This window comes from Camelina sativa, chromosome 13 (genome assembly GCF_000633955.1).
Source record: "Camelina sativa cultivar DH55 chromosome 13, Cs, whole genome shotgun sequence".
Lineage (NCBI taxonomy): Eukaryota > Viridiplantae > Streptophyta > Magnoliopsida > Brassicales > Brassicaceae > Camelina > Camelina sativa.
The window spans coordinates 2910488-2932664 of record NC_025697.1 but is presented as its reverse complement, the minus strand read 5'-3'; the positions used below and the strand labels follow the sequence as shown (position 1 = coordinate 2932664).

The 22177-nt window shown below is 35.8% G+C and overlaps 4 protein-coding genes, 1 long non-coding RNA gene and 1 other non-coding gene across 9 annotated transcripts; 2 read left to right on the top strand and 4 right to left on the bottom strand.

Moving 5' to 3' along the window:
* Window positions 54-1241, top strand: LOC104734749. Its single transcript, XR_002034777.1, has 2 exons — window positions 54-758; window positions 843-1241. It is a non-coding gene; the product is annotated as an uncharacterized LOC104734749 (long non-coding RNA).
* Window positions 1081-3512, bottom strand: LOC104734750 (calcium-binding mitochondrial carrier protein SCaMC-1). Of its 4 annotated transcripts, none has more exons than XM_010454387.2 (4): window positions 2676-3508; window positions 1723-2496; window positions 1545-1635; window positions 1081-1461 (listed from the first exon to the last, which is right to left on the bottom strand). In XM_010454387.2, exons 1-4 carry the CDS (start codon window positions 3076-3078, stop codon window positions 1284-1286), a joined length of 1446 nt encoding a protein of 481 aa, XP_010452689.1. In that variant the 5' UTR covers window positions 3079-3508; the 3' UTR covers window positions 1081-1283. The 4 variants fall into 4 exon arrangements, with proteins under 4 accessions (XP_010452689.1, XP_010452693.1, XP_010452692.1 ...); XM_010454391.1 differs by having other exon boundaries at window positions 1723-2510; window positions 2676-2804; XM_010454390.2 differs by having other exon boundaries at window positions 1358-1461; window positions 1559-1635; window positions 2676-3512.
* On the top strand, window positions 3661-3746 carry TRNAY-GUA. Its single transcript is given in 2 exon segments — window positions 3661-3697; window positions 3711-3746. It is a non-coding gene; the product is annotated as a tRNA-Tyr (tRNA).
* LOC104734748 (ethylene-responsive transcription factor ERF115) lies at window positions 6607-7983 on the bottom strand. The gene is made up of 2 exons (XM_010454385.2): window positions 7514-7983; window positions 6607-7316 (listed from the first exon to the last, which is right to left on the bottom strand). The coding sequence occupies exons 1-2, from the start codon at window positions 7764-7766 to the stop codon at window positions 6778-6780; spliced, it is 792 nt and encodes a 263-aa protein (XP_010452687.1). The 5' UTR covers window positions 7767-7983; the 3' UTR covers window positions 6607-6777.
* Window positions 11716-15228, bottom strand: LOC104734747 (protein BONZAI 2). The gene is made up of 16 exons (XM_010454384.2): window positions 14970-15228; window positions 14837-14884; window positions 14545-14693; window positions 14403-14451; window positions 14272-14328; window positions 13948-14136; window positions 13720-13854; window positions 13576-13637; window positions 13372-13474; window positions 13180-13294; window positions 13020-13096; window positions 12808-12945; window positions 12553-12717; window positions 12341-12454; window positions 12151-12247; window positions 11716-12073 (listed from the first exon to the last, which is right to left on the bottom strand). Exons 1-16 carry the CDS (start codon window positions 15123-15125, stop codon window positions 11958-11960), a joined length of 1770 nt encoding a protein of 589 aa, XP_010452686.1. The 5' UTR covers window positions 15126-15228; the 3' UTR covers window positions 11716-11957.
* Window positions 17419-21879, bottom strand: LOC104734746 (protein MEI2-like 4; the record flags this gene model as incomplete). Its single annotated transcript, XM_010454382.1, is given in 13 exon segments — window positions 17419-18045; window positions 18133-18312; window positions 18416-18484; window positions 18587-18671; window positions 18773-19409; window positions 19538-19939; window positions 20035-20117; window positions 20240-20385; window positions 20476-20592; window positions 20710-20868; window positions 20959-21344; window positions 21452-21680; window positions 21793-21879. Coding segments are annotated over 13 exon segments (2706 nt in total). The 3' UTR covers window positions 17419-17910.

Here is a 22177-nt window from a genome sequence, read left to right as displayed (position 1 = left end):
ATGATGCAGATTTTTGAATAAAAACATAAGTATAAATATTTATTTGGAATTAATACAAAAATACATAGATAATTTACCAATTTGAACGAACAATCACAACAATGATAAAATCTAATATAAAAACTTGAATCACATATGGTTTTGAGGTAAAGGCATCAATCAATGGCGTCTTCATCTTCTGAATCTCGCATTGTCAAAGTATATTACAAGCATAACCGCGTAGGGGCAGTCGATCCCTTCGCGTTTGAGAACTATGAGCGTCTCGTAGATGCTCTGTCTGATATGTTTGGAGTAGCAATTAATTGTAAGTAACTAAACAAAAATGTTTTTAGTCGAAGAAAAATAAAATATACTATCATCTTACGTTTTGTTTCTCGAAAGCTATCATCAAAATTATACTAGAAAAAACAAGTACTTAGTTCATATGCATATTCTAAATAAATAAATAAGAAACTTTGCAAAGATATAGAAATACACAAGTAAAAGAAAATATGTAGTCTAATGATTTGTGTTAGTGTGTTGTTTCGGAGTCTAATGATTTGTGCTAGTGTGTTGTTTTGTAGTCTAATGATTTGTTTTAGTGGTGTATTGCTTTGATCAGTTCTACAAACTTATTAAATGTACAAACCACATACATAATTTAATATTTCTAAGTAAGACTTTTCTTTGATTCCAACAGATGGCGTCGGAAATCACTATACGTTGACGTATACAGACAACGATGAACAATGGAGAATGGCCGGAGACATCCCTTGGGAGTATGATCCATCTCAATTTTATCTTCCTTTTATATGTATATATAATCCCAGTTTCATGTGCCTTGACTCTATGTTTTGTTGCAGCAATTTTCTGAGTACAGTTCAAGTATTGATCCTTTGGAGGCCGAAATCCCAACCAACTACTTTACAACTCTTCAAATGAAGTGAGCCATTATCTAAATATTTTTGTATTACAAAGTCAACTTATATAATTTATGTAAACAAAAACTATACTTCTACAAACTATTTACACAATACTCGTCTCTCTTATTATTGGTCAAATTGTGTAATTAGTTAATAGTATTAATGAGGGAGATGTGAGTTCATTACTTATAAGTTATAACCATTCAAAATCAATTTTGGAGATGTGAGTTAATCTTGAACACATCAACGAGCAGACATGATACAATCTCTCGTCTTGTTTTTGTTGTCTCACATAATAAACCTAGAGAGTGAGTGACCCCTTGGGAACAAAAAAAAAAAGAATAAACTAACCCGGAGAAAAATTTTCACGACCGTATTGAGCTAATCAAGAGCCATATTTTTCTTCATAGCTTCATAAACAATGTACGTAATGCTTGCTGCTGGAACCACTTTGAGAAGATTGGGTAAGATTCCTCTGTAGAAACCTCTCAGACCTTCGCCTCTCATCGTTTTCATAAACTCTTGCTTCATTGTCGTCTCTGAACTATCTGCTTGCATTCTGACATGAAAAAGGATCAAACTAACAAACACAGAAGAGACATAAAGATTGTTACATGATTTCGGGATTTTTTGGCTTTTTACCTTGTTCTTACTACCTGTAACGGGTAAACACATGATGCTCCAAGAGCTCCTGATGTCATTCCACAGCTCAGCTGTATCAGTGGACCTGGCTCTGCAAAATTGTACGATGTTTTCAGTATATCATAGAACAAATCATACACGAAGGAAACTTAAAGATCTACGGCTTCGATGCTCTAACCAGTGTCATGAAGAATATATGTCCTAGACAAGTCTTTTAGCGTTTCATATGCAGCTAGGTCAATTCCTGCATAAGGAATAATCCCAAGAAGAGAAGGAAATAGACCCTTGTAGAATGCCCGAGGTCCCTCTCGGACCCATATATCCTTTGTGAGCTTCCACAACTTTGGTGCTTTTCCACCTTCACTGACACAAGTTTGTAAACGAGTCTTTACGAGATCCATAGGGTAAATAGCGGTTTGAGCAATCGCACCAGCCATTCCACCTGCCAAAAGCCTCCCGCTTGTACCAATATCACCGTCCTCTCCCCCAATCATGGGTTTTAGCATTTCGTAAGCACAGAACTTAATGGCGCTTTCAGGAGCAACCTTCATGACATTTAACCCATTACCTCTGAAGAAACCCCTCAACTTATCTTCTCTCCATATCTTCTTAATGGTTGGGAGGACCCCTGCATGTGCTCTTTGAACTTGCAAAACAACTTTCAGGCGATCAAGAGGTGCAGTTGCAGTTCTAGAAACAGCTCCGGCTAGTCCACCAGCGAGAAGTAATCTGCTTCTTTTGACATGTTTGCTAATACCATCAGGTATAACAGCCTGCTCCCCAATGTCTATCAAACACACCCTTTCCCAGTGATGGTATATGTTCTCAATGGTGGCTTCATGAGGGTATAACAAAAGAAAATCTCTCCACTCTTCGAATGTTATAGTTCCATTGTTGTCCTTATCAACATGCTCCATAAAACGAGCGAGTTCCTCATCATCGATCTCAATACCTACAAGAACATAACTGTGGGGCTTATATAGGTAGGGTTGGTGATACTCAACAATCAAATGGGAATACATAAAAAGAACCGATCAATCATACCATCAAACACAGTGCCATAAACTCCAGAGTTCCCATAAAGGTTGGAAATTTAAGTGAGAAAACAGTAGAAAATGGAACAGTACATACCAGCCTTAACAAGAGCTTCCCAAAGCTCCTCAGGCAAAATGCAGCCATTGTGCTCAACATCAATAGCCTGAAAAATCCTGTAGAGCTCAAGCTCCTTAGCATCAATGTAACGACGAAACTCGTGGTAATCAACACGCCCATCTCTATTAGCGTCGCAGACTCTAAACAAATCCCTAGCGTACTTGTACTCGGGAGGAATCTGAAGCGAAGCGAGACCCTTTTCGATCTGGGCGTAATCTAAGAACCCTAAATTCGAATTGTCGAAGAAATCAAACAAACTACGAACCCTGATCTCTCTCTCATCCATGGTCTCACGTAACGCCAATAGAACATGCTCCATCGTCACGGATACAGGTTTCTTCACCGTGCTACGGTTCTTAAGCTTCGATTTCGCCGTCTCCATTGCTGGCTGCTTCTGATTCACCGATCAAATCAAATCGACACAAAACAACAAAAATTAGAATGCTTTATTCACCTTCACACACAAAGGGGAGGTTTGAATGATTCTACGGATCGTTGATCATCTCGCGGAAGAGGAGTGAGTCCTGGGTTCTGAGAATGAAGAAGAAGACTTTGAAACAGCAGCGAATGAGTCTTCAACACAAATTCTAAAAAGTTTGGAAATTTACTACTTCACTTGGGAGATAGAGACAGAGACAACAAAAAAAAAAAAAAGGAAATAATGTGTTGTGTGAGTCTTCTTCTGGTTGTTCTGGCTAATAACAAACGGTGGCCGGTGAAGCAAAATCCGGCGGTCATCTGTCAACCGCAAGTGACGCTAGCATAATTATAATATCCCAATCTCTCTCTCTCTCTCTCTCTATGTTGTTCCACGTGCTATTCTTATACACGGCACGTGCGAATGGAGCCGGTCAAAATTGATTATACCGTGCGTATCCCGGTTTTTTGACCTAAACCGAATTAGGTCAAATCAAATTGTTTTTAATACGAATAAATTAAAGCTTAAGAGAGAAATAATCAATAACCGACCTTAGCTCAGTTGGTAGAGCGGAAGACTGTAGTCTGTGACAGCAAATCTTTAGGTCGCTGGTTCGATTCCGGCAGGTCGGATTTTTTTTTTAATGTTTATAAAAACGCTTTTCTGCCATTAATTACAATTCTTTTGCAATCTCTATTAATCTTGCAGTTCTATTTTTGGACAGTGATATTTTAAAAGAATCTTTTAGCTTCATCAACCGCAAAAGAAGATTATTCTGATTCCAGAAAAGCTCAAAATATTCTCCTTCTTCCATTTCACAGACAAAGCACACAAAAGTACTGATTCTACATGTTTTATTTCACTAGTCTACTCTACTATCCCCAGCTCAGCCATTTTTGGAACAGAACTGGTCTCCTCCCTCAACAAATATTTCCAACACAACAAGTTTTTATCTATAGTTTTGTCACTGTATAGTTTTCTTACTTAAGTATTTTCACTATTTTCGAATCTTTTGTAATTTTAGCAAATCAACTTAGAAACTAACGGTTTGTGTTATTTGTCAAATGGGCCGGTTATGTATAAATATATAAAATGAGTGAGCCGATAGGTGCAATTTGAACATCTCTGAACGAAACGAAACAAGAACCATATATAGTTACGTTTACAAACATACGTTTTGTATTTTATTTTGTTGTGTATATGTATGCATGCATGTATTCATACTTCTTTGGGCCGATAAGTTTGAAATTGAAAAAAAAAGGCAGGTGGTTGAGATTTGCGAGAGCTTAGAAGGCCGCAAAGGTTGAAAGGGCGGTGAGGCCGGCGTGCGTGCGGGCGGCCATCCCCAATTTCCGTTATTGTCAACGTTTTTATTCATTGTTTTTTTTCTTTATATTCTGTCTGTCGGGATCATGGTTGTATTTGTGTTGTTTTGTAAGCAACGGTCGTTTAATTCATATGTCAAAGACTTTGAGTATTTATTTTAGAATAATGTAACATGTTAAAATTTGAGTATTTTGGTATAATGTAACATGTTAAAAGAAGATGCGCTTTCTACACACACAAAAAATGTTATAGTTTTTAACATAATCCCAATTGTTTAAAACATATAACATAATAATAATTCGACTGTCTTAGTTTATTCAGAAAACAAACTTTCTTAAAAAATTAGTTAGGATAACTCGTTAGTGTAGTGTAACATATCGGAACTTTTTGTCTGGCTAGTTACACTTTGTTTGAAAATTGTATACTGGTCACTTGTTTTCCCGACAAATTATTTAAACCGCCCATAAAAAAGAGGAGATCCAGAGTTCATATTCCTAGCTAATCAATTAGTTGATCCTTTAACATATTAAGGCTGATTATCGTCTATTCGATTGACTGATGATTAATAGGTTTCCAAAAAGGTTTTAAAATATATACCAACCTTTTATGTCTTAGGTAATTAATCCTCACTACAAAAAATGTCAGATATAGACAATCAGGACTAACAAAAGAATGGTTTTTGATTTTTGAACTTTTGAATGATCGTAATAAACTTATGTAGTAGCATCACAGAGGTGTCATACACGCGCCTCAATCGAGCGTGTTAATATTTGATTCCAGTAGAGACAGTACAAAGATTGCTTTGTTTGAAGTTACACGAACGAATGTGTTGAAGTTGAAGTACAAATATTTGTCGGCGACCGAGATTTACATACCGACCGATCAGTTTTAAGCACTAACTAACCATTTACGCTGATAATATAACACATGTAAAAAATGAAGAAACAAACTTAAAAGAAAAGAAAATAAAAAAACTATGAGTATAACAAGACAAGTGAAAGAGGATGTAACGCGTTGGTCGGAAAGTATTTAATAATAACGAAATTCATAATCATAGTAACCATCATTTCAATTGTTATGATGAAGATAAGAAAAACGAGTCTCTCAATTTCAAAACGAAATGATTTTAAAAAAAATTCTGAATCCTAATGTACATTGAATCTAACTCTATGTGTTAATGCCCTCGTTTTTGTTATTTTTTTTTAATTTTTTTTATACGATTTAACTATAAATTTACACCAGAATTATGACACACGGACATAAACCACTAATATGTGATTTTAATTTTATTATAAAATTAGTTATTATATCATGTGTTTACATTTATGAATATGCGTCCACATTTCCTATATCATTGTCTATTAAATTGTACACAACTTATAATAATAATTGATATATATCATGTCTTATAATGTATATATTACACATGATTGGAAAAACTTTAATGAAATAAAATCAAATAAAAACATAGGTCAAAAGAAGTCAATCTCTATGGATTGACAAAAGTCAAGGATTTGAACAAACACTTGGGGAATCTGTTTTGGTCAAGTTTTCATACTTGTTATATAACTTCTAAGGCCAGTATCAATCTTTTTTTACTTTAATAAGAACCAAAAAAGGCTACTAAAAGTCTCGTTAATTATACCGATTAAACATATATACTACTTTTGAAACCCTGATCGGGTATAACGGAAATTACTTTTCATAATTCTTTTTAATATGTATTGTCAACAAGCGTGATTCTAATACGACATTCTAACTATAGTCTTCGTTGTTTTCGAACAACAGTAGTAATTCCTTATAATTAACCTGACCCTAAACGATTATACGTAGCAATTCTGTGAATTCAAATTGACTCAAGAGAGCCCACAAAACAGAGGTCAAAACTCTCCAATTAAAATAGAAAGGAACTCTGTGTTTGTGTAAATTTGATCTATGATTAAACTTCAGTTTTCGTTAATTTGTGTTTTTTCTTCTTCTTCTCAATTTTCAAATCAAAACCAAACTGATGATAAATGAATAGGTTAATATTACTTTAAGTGTTACAACCATTTTTGACGACATTCCAAATTTTAAGTGTAACATTTTTGTATATAATTAATTTCTTCATTAATACAAAACGAGTTACCCAAAAAAAAAAAAAAAAAAAACTTAAACAAATCCAAATGCAAGGGTTGTTAACGAAGAACCCCATAAACTCTTGAAAGAAGATAAAAAAAAATCAAAGTGATCACAAACAAACATACGTACTGAAAGAAAATACAAAACACTCAAGAAACATATGATCCCCTCATAACAAGTGACCCAACATCCCTTATTACCAATTTATTAAGGATCTCAAAAACCCGAATTAGGAGGTGAAGAACCCCCAAAATGCAAATATCTGGCGTAATCTTGTTCTTCTTGTTGCCTCGAAGATCCACCAGATGATGAAGAAGTTGTAGTTGATAGCGTCGGATGATTGTACATTGAGGCTCCAGTTTCCCCACCGGCCAAGCTATAGCTTAGTGCATCGTTACTACTATTTCCCCCTTGATGAAGATATTGGTTATAGTAGTATTGGTTATAATATGGTATGGTTTGCGGATTAGTCTGTGGATTTGAGTAGTAAATTTGATTATTAGAGGAGTAATAGTTTGGTGGACCGGTAAGAGTACTATTGTTACTTGCTAGTTGAGCCCTCTCGGGGAAATTGAGTTTGGCTTTGCTTCCTTTGAACTTAAGAGCTGCTTCATCATAAGCTAAAGCTGCAGCTTCCGCAGTCTCAAATGTCCCGAGCCACACACGTGCTGCCTTTTGCGGGTCCCGAATTTCAGCTGCCCACTTTCCCCATGGTCGTTGTCTTACCCCTCTATAGTGCCTCTTCTTCAAGGGTCCTTCAAATAATCAACAAGTGAAAGCATTCATATGTGCTGTATATATATGTGTGTATGTATATTGATTGATTTCTCATATATATGTACATAAAACAAGACAAAAACAACTACTAGCTATTATCATTTTCTATTTACATATCACCACATAAATATGCTAGCAAATCCAAGTAATATGCTAATATATGTAATAAAAATACCTTGATCTTGAGTGGGAGGAACCTGTTGGTTGGGATCTTGTTGATTATAGAGAACAGGTTGATGTTGAATATTATCATGAGAGCTGCTTTGGTTTCCAATGACTTGAGTCAAGGCTGAAACCATGGCACGCATGTCGTACTGGGATCGGGCCGAGAAGAAAGGGAATATGTTTTCATCATCGTCGCCTTCTTTCTTTTCATCCGATTCATCGGCTCGAAAGGGTCTCTTTCCATAATTTCTTGAATTCGCCATCTTGTAAAAATCCTTTAAACCCCCTTTTCAGGTGATTTAGAATTTGTCTATAGATTTTAGGGCTTCAGATTTTGAACTGAGGATGCGCTGATGAACATGAGAAACAAAGAAGACGAAGAAGGAAAATGAAAGAGGGAATATATATATAATTAGGGTTTTGGGGTGAGCAATTTCTGAAGGTTTTATAGCATTTTTCGTCTGTGTGAACATAAGACAAACAACAAAAATTTAACGTCAAGCTGAAGTTTTGCATATTCTTTTATATATATATTTTTCTAGCTATTATAATTTTTAAGAAACTTAAAAAATCATGCACTTATATATCACTGTACTCGATAAACCTGTAGAGACGCGTGAAAAAGCTTTTCGAATCGCTTATTGAAAGAAATGCGTACGTGTGAATCTGAACATGTTAAGAAATGTATATCAATAAAGATTAACAGAAAAGCTCTAATAGAAAAATGCATGTAAATTAATATGAACGCTATATAAAGATCAAAAATGACAAAAAGGGAGAAGAAAGTTTAAAGAAGGAGCATGCATGTATATATATTCTGTTTAATTGTTTCTTTTCAAGAACACATGCATGGCATGGAATCGAAGACGAGTAAAAATCAAATTATATTATTTTTGAGAGTTTAATTTAATATACATACAAAGAAACAAAACATACATATTCTTCGTGTATAACTATAAACCGACATTCTCTGAAAAGCAGAAGGAATAATTAAGAAAATAGTTAAACTGTTTTCTATATATATGGTGTACATGTTGTGATTTATTTTAACAAAAAGGAAAATACATGTTGTGAGCTATATCTATAAAAAAGGTGTTCACGTACGTGTGAGTGGGGCCTTTTTTCCTAAAAAAAGATTTGGATAGAGATTGAAAAACAAAAGTTATGTTCGAGAAATGTGTACACACTGATCACTATATAACTCAAGTGAAAACGTGTGAATTGTGCTATTCGAAGATGTTTTATAATTTCATCTATATATAGCTGGCAATAGTTCAGTTTATACTTCACATTAATGTGGTAGGTTTTGATCCAGTGATGAACAAAACGTTTTTACATGCCTACACTAAGTCCAAGATTCAAGCTTTAGAAAGAAAGCAGATTATCACAATTCGTGAGTTCATCAAACAAGGAGTAAAGTTTAATTAATAGTCATCCAAAAAATATATGTAAACGGGTTAGATTAATACTGTCAATATTTTTTTTATAATGAACGATTAAAAATAGTGGTTCTCGATGTAGAAAGTTTACAATGTTCACAACAACATCTAAAACGAACCATTTTGGTATTAACAAGCTATTTAATGATACATGTTAACAAAATCATTTTGGTATTAACAAGCTCCTCAACTGCTCAAAACACTTGACAGAAACATTAGAGACAGACTGTTAAGCATCAACACTCAAAGCAAAGGCAAATATGCAAAAGCCATGGCAGAGTGGTTATCATCAAGATATTCTGCAGATTAATCTTCCTCATGTGCTAATGCTTAGATAATTTTTTCAAACTCACATTTTCAACTACCAGCTGATAAAACGATATTTTTTTGAATAAATTTTACATTTTATTAAAAAAAAAAGAAAAAAAAAATATATATATATATATATATATATTAACAAAATCACTTTGTATGATGTGGTCCTTGACAAGTCACAATTGACAACCAACGACATTTCATGGTCCCAACTCCCAAATATTATTCTAAGAAAACACATTTTTTTAGGTGGAGACAGAGGTTTGTTTATTTATTACGGGAAGTAGGAGAGGAACTTAAATAAGAGAGTTCCAATCGATAGAACTAACTATTGTCTTTATTAGTCATGTTTCGTTTGCACGTGGCTCACATTTTTTTTATTTGTAATATTTTCTCAACAACAAGCAACACGCTATTTTTTTTTTTGGTATTGTATTTGTTCATAGTAAAAAATTATGCATGTAACGCTTAAATTTAATTAAGAAAATAATAAACGGAAACAAACATATATATAAATATGTCACGTATGACATCGTGAACAAAAAAACGTAAGATTGATATGTTGTGAAGGGACGACATTTGGTCACTAAATTTTCTTCGTCTAGATTATAAAAAAAAATGACATTTTATAGCTACGATTACGACAAAACAAAGTGAATATTTTTAGTAAGAAAGTGAATCTTTTTTTTTTTTTTTCTTTTTTTTTTTCACAATTTTGTTTTTGTTTTATTATTCAGCCATAAGAGACTAGCCAGTATTTTACATAGAAGAAAGTAGATAAGCCCAATAAAATAAAAAGTCAAAGCCCAACAAGAGAACCTAAACAGAAGGAAAGCTTGGATACAACACATAGGGCACGTGGCTATTGTAAAACGGGTTGGAAGACACGTGGGAAGTGGAAGAGGTCGGAAATCTCCGATCACCGGAAGTTGTTGTGTCGCCGGAAATCTCAATTCGATCGATCTCAATCTTTGCCCAAAGAATTATGGCAAAATTCCAATTTTAGCTTGATGAGATTAAGATTCCACTAAATACAATTCTGAAAATCTTCTTCAACTTCATCTTCTAATATCAGCTTTTCAACCTTCAAGAAAGTTCTGAATTCACCGAAAAGTGACGCATGAGTGTGACGTTAAGCGCAAAAAGCTCGCGTCGCTGAATGACCATATATCGGAGAATTCCAAATTGGACCCAAAGCTTCTGCCATTAAACCTAAAATTTAAAAAAAAAAAAAAAAAAAACCAGTCGATCCATATAGCTCCGGAAGATGAAACTGATCAAATAATCAGCTCCAACAAACATCAGCTCCAATTACTTTCAAAATCAATCTAAGGGCACCAAACAATCCACCACCAAACCCGATCTTTAGAAATTAGAAACCAGTAGTAAGCATGAAGACCGGATTTAGCCTCTTAATAAAGAGAGGACTGAGAATTACAGGTTCGGACCTATGGAGAGCAATCAAGCAAGAAAGCCAATGAAACCGAAAGAAAAGGAATCGAAGGAGATAAAAAAAAAAAAAAAAAAAAACAGATCCGGACAAAAATCCGGAAACAACAGAAGCCAGCCACCGTTGCTGAAACACGGGAAGCATACTCACTGGATACGATCCAGCAAAACAAGAACGATTGAACTTTCTCTCTCTCTAAATGATACGAGAGAGAAGAGAGAGAAGTCCATACTTTCCCGCCTACGCCTATAGCTAGACAGGTGAAATACACACGTAAGAAAGTGAATCAAATGGAAGAAAAAAAGTAGAGAGTATCGTATAACAACAACATGTCAACGAATTTGAAATTTGATTGAAAAGAAAACTTCAAAAAGGATATACACATGGGTACTAGTAGGTGTTTGCAGTTTTGTTGACTAAAAAGAAAACGAATACAAATAAGCAACATTTTCTGATGGTTATTTTAATTGCCAAGCATGCAGGGAAATTGAGTTCGATGACGACGTCGTCACATAGCTTAAGTTTGATTATTTTTCTAGGGGTTGCCGCATTATTCCACCATGTACTTATTGTTTTCTCAACTTTCATACACAAAAACTTTTTGCTTCTTAAATAAACACCATAAACAAATTTAATCTTTATAAAACTACACAAACTATTAGTTTCATCCAAATAGCTACATATGCAATTGAACCGATCAATAAACCGGAAACCATTTATTCTGAGTTGATTTTATCCACGACTTGACAATTCTTTTTTTTTTACTTTACGTTTACATTTACTTTCAATTTTATATTAACATATAAGTTGGTACTTTGAAGTTAACATTTTCATATAAAAAAATTTTAAAAAATTGTGTTTACATTTTTTTGTAATGTTATTTGTGTCAGCGAGAAGTACGGTAAAGATTAAAATCAACGGTCAAGCTTAGTAAAAGTCTACCTAAATCCTAACTAAAAGAAGAAAGAAAGTCAACAGCTAAATATGTTGACCGTTGAAACAGTAACATGTGAATACGCCAAACCAACTTGTAAATTTGGCAAATGATATTGATAAAAATAATGTCAAGTTTTTGGCAACAAATCAAGAGTGATGATGATATGAATTTTGACGTGGAACTGGATAATGGAAAAATTCCAGACAAAGAGAAACCAAAAAAAAATGACAAAAAAAAAAAAAAAACGAGAGAAAACGACAGCGTTTAGAGCTGTGAATGATGATGTATGTACAGTGTTGAGAGTGAGTTGGGATCAAGAAGAAGAAGAGGTGTTGGTGGAGGTGGGAGTGATGTTACGGTTTCTCATATACGTCAAAAATTGTGTTGGCAATTCAGCTAGGAGCGCTTCTACCACTGACACCTCTCCATCTACACACAACAACCACATTGATCAGAGACCAAAGCGTTTTTTGAAGCAAGGACAAATCAAGAAACACAAAACTCACATTGTATGTCTCTTAATGCAACAAACTGGACGATATCACGCGATGCTATGCGACCGGTCGAGCTCTCTAATTTCTCTCCTTTATCTCCATCTAGTACCTACACAACAACAACAATCAACACATAACTTTGTAAGAATCTATTTCAAGATTCTCTAATAATATTAAGCATAATGTTTTTTTGTTTATGAACCTCCATTTCTTTATAGTCAGCTCCTCCAACTCCAACAATGAGGATTGATAATGGGAGATCCGATGCACTGACAATCGAGTCTCTCGTTTCTTGGAGATCTGTTATTACTCCATCCTACAAAAAAAAAACGTGACATTGTATGTTATAAACCAAAAACACACAAGAATCAGAGAAAGAACCACATGTCTTGTATTCATATATATAAAACTCACTGTGATTATCAACAAGACGTAATATTTCTTTGCACTTTGAGAGAGTGAGTCGCTAGCCATTGTTGCAGCAGCATTGATCACGGGACCAAATAGAGTAGGCCCTGCAAAAGAGACGTTGAAGAGAGCACCGTTGTAGGCATTCATGATACCTTGAATCCCATCTACCTGAGAAACAAACAAACCAAAAAAGATTTCAGTGGAGAAATTTTGATACAAAGTTGTTTAGTTCAATGTGAGTAAGATTTGTTGCAAGACCTCGCAATAAGTACTGCTTCCGTTGAGGTTAAAGCAATGTGAGACCGGGATGTCGATTGGACGAGCTCCAAAACCCCACGCGGGAAAGCGTTTGTCAGAGTCATAGAACTGTAATACTTCTCCAACTTCAACTATTGCCTGAATAAGAAGAAAGAAAGATCAAACACAGTCACCAGCTTCTTCAAAGAAACTTGAAAGGATCAAGTCCTTACCCTCTGGTAGGCATTTAACCGCCCTGTAGGATCGATGTAATGCAAAGAATCTGGGAGACGAGGATTTCCATTTGAAGCTGATGGGAGAAGGAACAGTTGGATTATAAGTTTAAAGGACATGTATTAGAGAAACTATGCACTATTCAGGTCTTTTTTTTACCTGTGAAGTCAATAGCAACCATGAAGTTCAATTCAAATCCAGACGCCAAGTATTCTAGGAATGTATGCTGAACGGTTTCAGTAAACTTGTCCACGAAAAGCTGGCTCTTTAATGCCTGAAATTATGGTAAATAGTATCAGAAGTCTCGCAGTTTAGATTGTATAAAAACCTCTTGTTGTTGAAGGTCCATACCCTGTCTTCATGTTTATGTCCAACACCAGTAGGTAAGACTAAATTGATTCCTTGGCCAGCCAAATGAAGCTTTTCCAAGTCTGAAAGAGATTTCTGAACTTTTCTGGCAAAACCAAATATGAAACAAGAATCATCTCACCTTGAAAGCAACTCATTTTTCATATCCCAAGAATAGAATGGAAGGAACTATGATTTTGTGGTTACCCGATCAGATCATGATTGCCATTGCCATTGAAGTCTAAGCACTCTATTACCAGTGGGCTGTCCTGCAAGATTACAGAAGAGAAACTGATACATCTTCCTGGTCAGAAAAACTCTAGATATAAGAAACACCTCTGGTTGATTTACCTTACTCCCCACTTGTTGAACACTTAAAGAGACTGGTTTCCAAAGTGGATTAAGATCATTCTTTAAGACTTCAGTTTTAGAGACTGGGATTGGAGTCCCGTGCTCCACAATCTTAGATATCACCAAAAACGGGTCCTGAGTATGAACAACATCAACAACGTTATATTTATGTCTGAACTCTGAAGTAACATTCTGCTAAAGTGGTCAAAGAGTATATTAGTAGCTTACACTCTTAGAGAAGGTATCCTTTGACTCCAAATTCAACCCCCTGAACACTATCTCTGTATTGGTCTTAGAAGCTAGAGACTCCTCAGCATGGACAATAAGCTTTCCATTGTTTTGTGGTTGAGTCTGCGCACCAACACCTTCTTTACGCATAAGTTCTAAGGCAACCGTCCTATTTGATTTGGTGACAATCTGCATAGTTAATCAGTACACATAACATCTTAATCAATATTAATCTATAGCAATCTGATACACTAGTCTGTTTTCTCTGCACTAAAAAAAAAGGAGGTTGCTTCCTTACATTCAAAGAAGCAGTAGAGAACATACCTCAGACAATGTACATGTTGCCTCACCAAGAAATTGCTGCTCGTCGAGCTTAATCAACTGAAACGAAAAGTTCCCAAATCATATTAAAAAATGTAACATTATTAACATGGGAAGATGAAAACTGCAGATACCTCCTCCTTTGAATTTTGAAACTGAGTGTCAATATCGTAGACACGAAACCTGTGCAGCAAAAAGGTGTGGTTAAGAAACGTTTATTCCTTTTTCCTCAATTTTAGATGTATAACCAGAGATTTTGAAGGAGCCTGAACTTACAGTAAAGTTTGAACAATCTCGAACTGATAACCAATGGTAATATTCCTAATCCATTTAGGGCTCAAAGAATTCAAAACAACTTCAGTACGGAACAATTCAGCAAGTGTTCCATCTCTTCCTTTAGTATAAACAACCACCATTGCATCACTCTGCAGTTTCAAAAGTATTACTAATAAAGTTTTACACTTTATACATCAAATCACTAAGGTATGGATTTTTCGAGAAGCTAACAAAATAAAGAAACGAATCCATTCCAGAGAATTGCGTTTTCTAAAAAAAATAAAAAACGAACCTTTGAAATCACATCCCGGTCTCGTAAATTGGAAGCAGAGAAGGATAGCTGCAAAACAAAAACAAAAAGAAAAAACGTTAGTAAAACCAAAAAAATTTCAAATCTTTGAAGAAACAAAAGCAAAGAGACGGACCTCGATCTGAGAAAAGAGGCCATTGTAGCCACGAGACTTGAGGTAATGGTCAACAGCGTCGTTCGGAGTGGCGGCGGAGGAAGTAGTCCCACCAACACCACCACTAACCATTCCACCACCACCGCCGTTTGACCCATCAGACCAACAGCTTCCCATTAGACTAGCGAGAGAGTACGTACCCCAGAACAGAAGAAGAAGGAACAAGGACGAAGGAGATTGGGGGAAGACGAAGAGAGAAGACAAAAGAGAGAAGAGAAAAAAAATAAAAAAAAATAAGGACAGTGAATAGATGGGACCCACTTTTGTTTTCCAAGTCGACGATCTGTCTTTGAGTCTTGACTCCCTTTTTTTTTTTTTTATATATATTCCTTCTTCTTTTTTTCTTAATATTGTAGAGTGAGAGATTATTTAATGACAATGTTACAATTATCACATTGCCTTAAAAAAACTAGAGATGTATTAAATTGACTGTGAGATAACAAAGCGTACGTCACGTGATTATATTTACTACAGTGGGCTATGTTGTTTTTTATTGGCTTACATTGAAAATTGTTATATATATCTAGTTTTATTATATTATCAGATTTTACAAACCGACGTTTTTATGAGATAATTTTGTTAATACTACCAAGTGATATGGGAATATATTTTTTTTTGAATTTTGTATCATTAAATTATTGTGTAATGCGGTGTGACTGGAATTGAAATAGGGAACAAAAGAAAGAAATAGAGTAAGGCATCTTTTTTGGAGGGAGACGTGAATAATAAGACACACATTTACATAATAATGACCAATTTACAAAGATTTCGCTACTAGAAAGGCAAACCAACCTTTTTCAAAAGCATAATTACAGTGTACAACATACTACTATGTATTTAGTAACTTTTTCTTTCTATAAATATCACAAACGAATCATAAAACAAATATATGTAGGATGTAGCTCATGAGATCCTCTGTTATCCAATCATGAATTACATATATGGATGTTGGACCAAACCCAATTTGTTCTCGAGAATACATACATAAGACCTGAAAAAGGAGGTCAGGTTCTTCCACCGCCCATAAATGGGCCATTTGGCTTTTATGGGCCGCTACAATATTATCCATATGAAATACTAATACCGCATCCAACCAAAACTTATCATAAACTATAGTAGTTATCCTAAACCAAAACTTATCATAAACTTATCATAAAATCAAATACTAATACCGCATCCCTCAGTCCATACATTTCTTCTATAAGGGCATACATGTCATCATCCTAAATGTTTCCTGCAAAATTGATGAACAAATTCAGAGTTTTGTTCAAAGTACAAGACTGATATATGAGAGTTCTTCTCAGAACCAAAATCTAAATGATAGAATGAGACTACAGAACCAGAACCATGGATCCATACCTACATAATTTGATCGCAGACAAGAGTTCATAAGAAACATTGAAAGACACTAGCCAATAGACACACATAATACTCAGGAAGTCATGCATCCCTGCTTTCACCAGTAGCAAACTCCAAGTAGAAACTCAAAAGAACCCAAAACAAACAAACCCAGAAACAGAAATCTCCACAGCTACCAAACAACCTCTGAAAAAATATATTCATAAGTTAACGTTATCTGAAACCTTAACATCCTATTCATATGATCTATTGATCCAACACACTTTGCAACACAAAGCCGTAAACTAAAGCTAATCCAAGAATCAAAGCATCCTAGACTAGTATTTCAAATCAATAATCAAACTTAATGCTAAGTCCAGTTCACACTCTTCAAACCCTATTAAACCAAAGTAACCAATATCCAAAACCTAATTCGTCTTCTTCGCGAGAGAGGGAGGGGGATTAAAATAAACCAGGTACTCCGACGAGAGATCCGGCGAACAGTGAGAAAACCTACATCTATGTTCTTCAGTGTCGGGGAAAAGAGATGGTGACATAGTGTAATTGTTTAAATTAGGCAAGGGCATTTTGGACATTTTCTATTTTTGGCTGAATCATCTCCAGTAGAATGCACACCAATCACACTCAGCCAGATTTTTTATATTTTTTGGATGAGTTTAGAAAAAATCATCCAACTGATACATCCAAATGGTCTGTTAAATTGTTAAAAGCGAACACTATTTTTCATTTCTATTCAGATGGTTCATCCGAATAGAGAAACGAACAGGACCATAATATGTTAGTTAACATTCCTGAAGCAGCCAATCTTTTTTTTTATACACAACGCAACGCAGCTTTCAGCTTTGGTTGTCCTTATTTCCCGGACTATGGGGGGGATTCTTACTTGTGTTCGAATGACCAAAACCCAATTTAAACTCGTTTCATTTTGTAGATTGGACATTCAGATAATAGTAGCAGCCAGGGTTATAGAACTGACTGTCTCAGAGGGTTTCAAAGTCGCCAAACAAAAGATTAAAATAAACGCTAAAAACCCAAAGGCATTGCCAAAGACTTCGCCATCAAAGGGTTTTACATTCGCCATCAAGGGGTTTTACATAAATGATAAATTATATGGTCCCAAAACGCTGGCGAAGAAACTGAATATACCGTACCAGGTTGTTACATTTGTATGCAAGTAAAAAAGACAAGATCCTTGTCGACACAACCCAACAATTTTTGTAGAAAAAAAAAAAAAATCAGAAATAAAAAGAGAAAAAAAGCCAGCAAGATTTCTCTAGGAGGTTTAATGATACAACAAAACTTGTGAAGCAACAACCCTGAATGAGTTTAAAGGACCAAGTTCAAAAAACCTTTCTCCTCTGCAAAATGAGTTTTCTCAGTAATTCACCACTCCCCCAAGGATTTACATAGCTGTGGGGGTGTCAACGACATATATATTTTTACCTTGTGTTAATCTTTTGGGGTTTTTTTTAACCTCTGATAGAAGACGTCTAAGGTTAGTCTGGCTTTACGACATGAAAACTGTCTGCTGCCTCATCATTTGTTACATCGAGTCGGTCCCATTAAAAGGTTCTTCCCGGTTATCAGAGCTACTGCTAAAGTTGGTGTAATTCTCGATGCTACTTGTTCGAGGCTTGCCTGGTCTTGACCGGATGTTTGAACCCATCGGAAATGGTTCCTGCACATTTACAAACTCTCATAAAAATGGCTGACGATGACTAATACAAACCTATCTCGAGTAAAGACCTTTGATCTTTCTTCTTACCTGATCACCAGCATTTGGACCAGCGGTGTGGAAGAGAATAGGCCGGCAACGTTTGTCTTCGTTCATCAAACTTGAGTTCTGAAAATGGGCAATGAGAGCTGATTTTCCCTGAATCCGACCATATGCAAGAGATGCCACCTTCTCGCTGTTGAACTTTTCCCATTTCTTACCGTTGAATGCCTGTTAAGGTTTTAAACTTGTTACCCAATGCTTTTTTTTTTCTTAACAACAAAGGTTCATCATCAACACAAATTGATCATAAAACGGCACAAGGCTACTATACCTTATAAAACGGAACAATATTTTCAGGTTCGGTAAGGTTGATGAAAGCATATCCCACATTGCATTTATTCTGAAAATAGACGGAAGGTTGTTCATTGACATTGACATTAAAAATACCGTAAGCTACAAGGTTGAATTAGAATCCATTAGATAAAAAGGTAAGAGGCCATACCTTGAAGTCAATTGGCAAATATAGGAAATCATATGTTCCTTTACAGAACTCATCAATGGCAGCTAGAAGCATCTTAGAAGTATACCTAAACCCCAAAAAAAGGATAAAATCAGCAACCAGCTAAATTCACTTATAAGGAATGTTATAAAACAGAGAACAATAGGAGAAAAAGGTGAATTCACTTACTTGTTAGGGATGTTTTTTATCATTAACGTTGTCCTGCTGTCCTTACCACTTAATATGCGATCAACATCAAGCTCATACAGTTTCTTCTCAGCATTACTAGAGCTAGATTCGCTTCTTCTGTGAGAGAGATTCCTGTACCGTTCATTAGGCAAGTCAAAAGTGCCTGATACTGAAAGCATAGGGCTCCTTCCATTAAAGAGGTGAGGCATCTGTCTCGATGATCGTGCATTTTTTGAATTGCCATTAACATGAGATAAAACCTTATGAGAACCAATTTCTACTGGATGTGAGGGTGAAGAGCCAGGAAATCCCATGCTACCATGAGAACCTAAGTGAAATCCAGAAGATTCTGGAGATCCAGCTACATATCCCTGTCTTCTATCCCAAAAAGGTGAGTTCATTACTGGGGCTGATCCAATGTGGTGATGCACAGGCGATGATGCCATGCTCACCATTAGAGGAGATGCTCTAGAGAATCCAGTAACAGGTGGGATGCGCTGAGTAGGAATGCCGTTGACGTGAGATGGTGAGTTAGGCCACATCATGCCACTTGAGGTATTATGTTGCTGAGTGTTAGAGTTGCTCCATAAGTTGAGGTTAGCACGATTGGATCCTTGATTTATGGGAGAACCTATGACTACAATAAGAAAATTACAAATGAGAAAACGTAAGTCCAACACCATTTTTGTAAGAATGACAAGTTTTACACCCATCCTTAAGCAACTGTAACACAGCAGAAAAGAAATAAGAAGAACATGTACTTACCACTTCCGTTAAACCCATCTACGCCCATTCCACGAACACTGTTCATCATAAAGCCTTCATTTGCTTTTTGGCCATTACTGACCATTTCAGAGAATGTAGTAGAGGATTTATATGGACAGCCACTTGCAAAGTTGTCAAGGTAATCAGGAAAATGAGGATGTAGATTTGGCATGCTTTGGATCCCCGATTTCGAATTATCAAAACGGTTTCCAGTGTCCTGAAGACCAACAGGCTTGCTAGCTGAGATGACTCTTGAGGATGGTGGCAAACCAATAGGACCATCCAGACTCTGATGAGTCTCAATGAATGATGAGTTCACAGGTGACCCAACAGAATTGTGCATAGCTCGCATATATCCACCATCAATGGAGGTCGAAGCTAATATTCCTGGGAAATGTCTCCCTGAAATAGATATATTAAAGGATAGGGATGAGCTGTGACCTTGGATGTTTAATTATTGAGAAACAAATTATCATGAACTGTGTGCACTATTTTACCCATGTGTGCTGATGATACGTTATTAAAAGCCATTTTAGGTAGACCCCCCTCACCATCATCTGCAGCAAATTGTGGCGAGAAACTGAAAGGGAAAAAAAAGTATGATGAATCCTACACATCAACACAGTTCAAATCCGGTAGTTACTATTTAAGACAGCCATAGAGAATAACTAAGGAGGGAAGAAAAGTTCATAATCTAATCACCTTGTACCCTCTGGACAGGTTGGTGAAAGCTTAAGCTGCCTCCCAGCGACCTCACGTCCATTTAGTCCTCGAAGTGTGGCCTCTACAGCTCGAACATCAAAGAACTCTATGTAAATTTGTGAGTTCTCATGCATGGTTCTACGAACCTATATAAAACAGAAATAGCAAAATCATAACAATGTCGCATAACCGTTAAATATCACAAAAGCAGGAACAAAGGAGGACATTAAGCAAACCTCTCTGATTTCTCCATATGGTCTGACTATTCTCTGAAGCTCTTCATTGGATATAGAAGAATCAAGATTATTTACCCACAAGGCTCCTTCACTAGAGTTCTCTTTTTTGGGATTTTCCTGATATCACAACAAAGAGTAGTAAGCAAGATGTAAAGACAGCTTAGATGACAGGTAAAAGTAAAGTACGACCAAAATCATACAAACAAGGGGGATCGTCAGAACATTTAACAACACCTTTGGGATAGAATAACGAATGTCAAGCTTCCTTCCCCTGAAGAGTCTGCCATTGAGTGCTCTTGCCGCATTCTGAGCAGACCTAATATCATAGTATGATACCATGATAAAGCCACGATTCTTGCCAGCAGTGTTAAGAGCTCGAACATTTCCATATTGCTGAAAATAAAGATACATCATCAATGAGAAAGAGACGACTTCCGTGTCTTAGGAATCTATAACCAGAGAAACATGGGTGAAATAACGTACCTCAAAAAGGGCATCGAGCTCGTAATCTTCAATGATACTATCCATATTCGTAACAAAAAGTATTCTGGATACAGTTTCTCCTCGGGGATGTTCACCAACAACGAAAACATTGCTGCTGCCTCTCATTCCGTCTCTTTGAGACGCAGATGAAAAAACATCTCCATCAAGTTCCATGCCACCAACACTGCTGAAAAGGTCACAATCATCCAAATCATCTCCACCATTGGCACGGGACTTATGAACACCATCACCAACCACTTCTGCAAAAAAATCGTCCTCATCTGGAAGAAGATTTCCAATAGTCTGTGCCTCCATCTCTTCTAAAGACTCAAAAGGTTCTTTCTTAGCAGACGTAAAGGCTAACTTGTCACTTCTTGGTAGCCGTACTGCAAAACCAGCAATTTGGAAACACAGATCAGAATAAATAACATGTCAACAACAACAACAACAACTGCATAAGTGGTATATTGTATAACGGAATGAGAAGCTTTACATTGTCTAGTAAAAAGTTCAGAGAGAGAGCTGGAAAATAGACTCTTTTCCCAGTGAGTATCACTTGTAGTTGTCTTTCCATTAGGGATAAAAGTGGGAAGCGCCCCAGACAAGCTTGATTGTTGAGAGAGTTGATAACTGTCAGATGTCCAAGAACTAGTCGGTAAATTTGAATATCTATCCCCACCACTTTCAGCCATCAGGTTGTTTTTCATGAAACCAAACTGTTTCTGCACAAAAAAAAAAACATCAAATGTCTTAAGAACTAAACCCCCGTTGTACACATACATAACAGACAGAACAATTGTATCATTAAAAATTTCAAATAACTGAGTTAACAACCTCAGGAGTGATGCGAATGTCTTCATGAAAATGAGAAGGTGTTGGCACACCTCTTGGTTCCAGTATATCAGACGGCATTGTACACAGCTGACAACAAAAAAAAATCCAAAAGAATAAGAAAGATAGATCAAACTACCTCTAAAATCAAAAAAAAAAATCCAAAGAATAAGAAAATATCAAACTATCTCTAAAATCAAACTAGAGGAAAAATCTAAACAGAATGTAAGAATTTAAGAAAAAAAAAAACAGAAGGGACCCCAAGGGCTCTCTCAATGCCAGACAAAAAGATGAAGAATGACATGGATAAAACAGGAGCTTTCTATTCCAAACCTCAAACCCCCAAAAAATACAAGAACAAAAAAAAAAAAAAAAAAAAAAAAAAAAA

What these genes read in the sequence shown, in the direction of transcription:
- LOC104734750 (XM_010454387.2), bottom strand. Translation starts at nt 3,078, where the DNA reads ATGGAGACGGCGAAATCGAAGCTTAAGAACCGTAGCACGGTGAAGAAA. An exon ending in GGAAGCTCTTGTTAAGGCTG is followed by an intron (nt 2,497 to 2,675) that starts GTATGTACTGTT and finishes ATGTTCTTGTAG; the next exon opens with GTATTGAGATCGATGATGAG. An exon ending in TTACAGGTAGTAAGAACAAG is followed by an intron (nt 1,462 to 1,544) that starts GTAAAAAGCCAA and finishes TTTTCATGTCAG; the next exon opens with AATGCAAGCAGATAGTTCAG.
- LOC104734747 (XM_010454384.2), bottom strand. Translation starts at nt 15,125, where the DNA reads ATGGGAAGCTGTTGGTCTGATGGGTCAAACGGCGGTGGTGGTGGAATG. An exon ending in TTCAAAATTCAAAGGAGGAG is followed by an intron (nt 14,329 to 14,402) that starts GTATCTGCAGTT and finishes TTTTCGTTTCAG; the next exon opens with TTGATTAAGCTCGACGAGCA. An exon ending in ACGTCTTGTTGATAATCACA is followed by an intron (nt 12,455 to 12,552) that starts GTGAGTTTTATA and finishes TTTTTTTTGTAG; the next exon opens with GATGGAGTAATAACAGATCT.
- LOC104734748 (XM_010454385.2), bottom strand. Translation starts at nt 7,766, where the DNA reads ATGGCGAATTCAAGAAATTATGGAAAGAGACCCTTTCGAGCCGATGAA. An exon ending in TCCTCCCACTCAAGATCAAG is followed by an intron (nt 7,317 to 7,513) that starts GTATTTTTATTA and finishes GATTATTTGAAG; the next exon opens with GACCCTTGAAGAAGAGGCAC.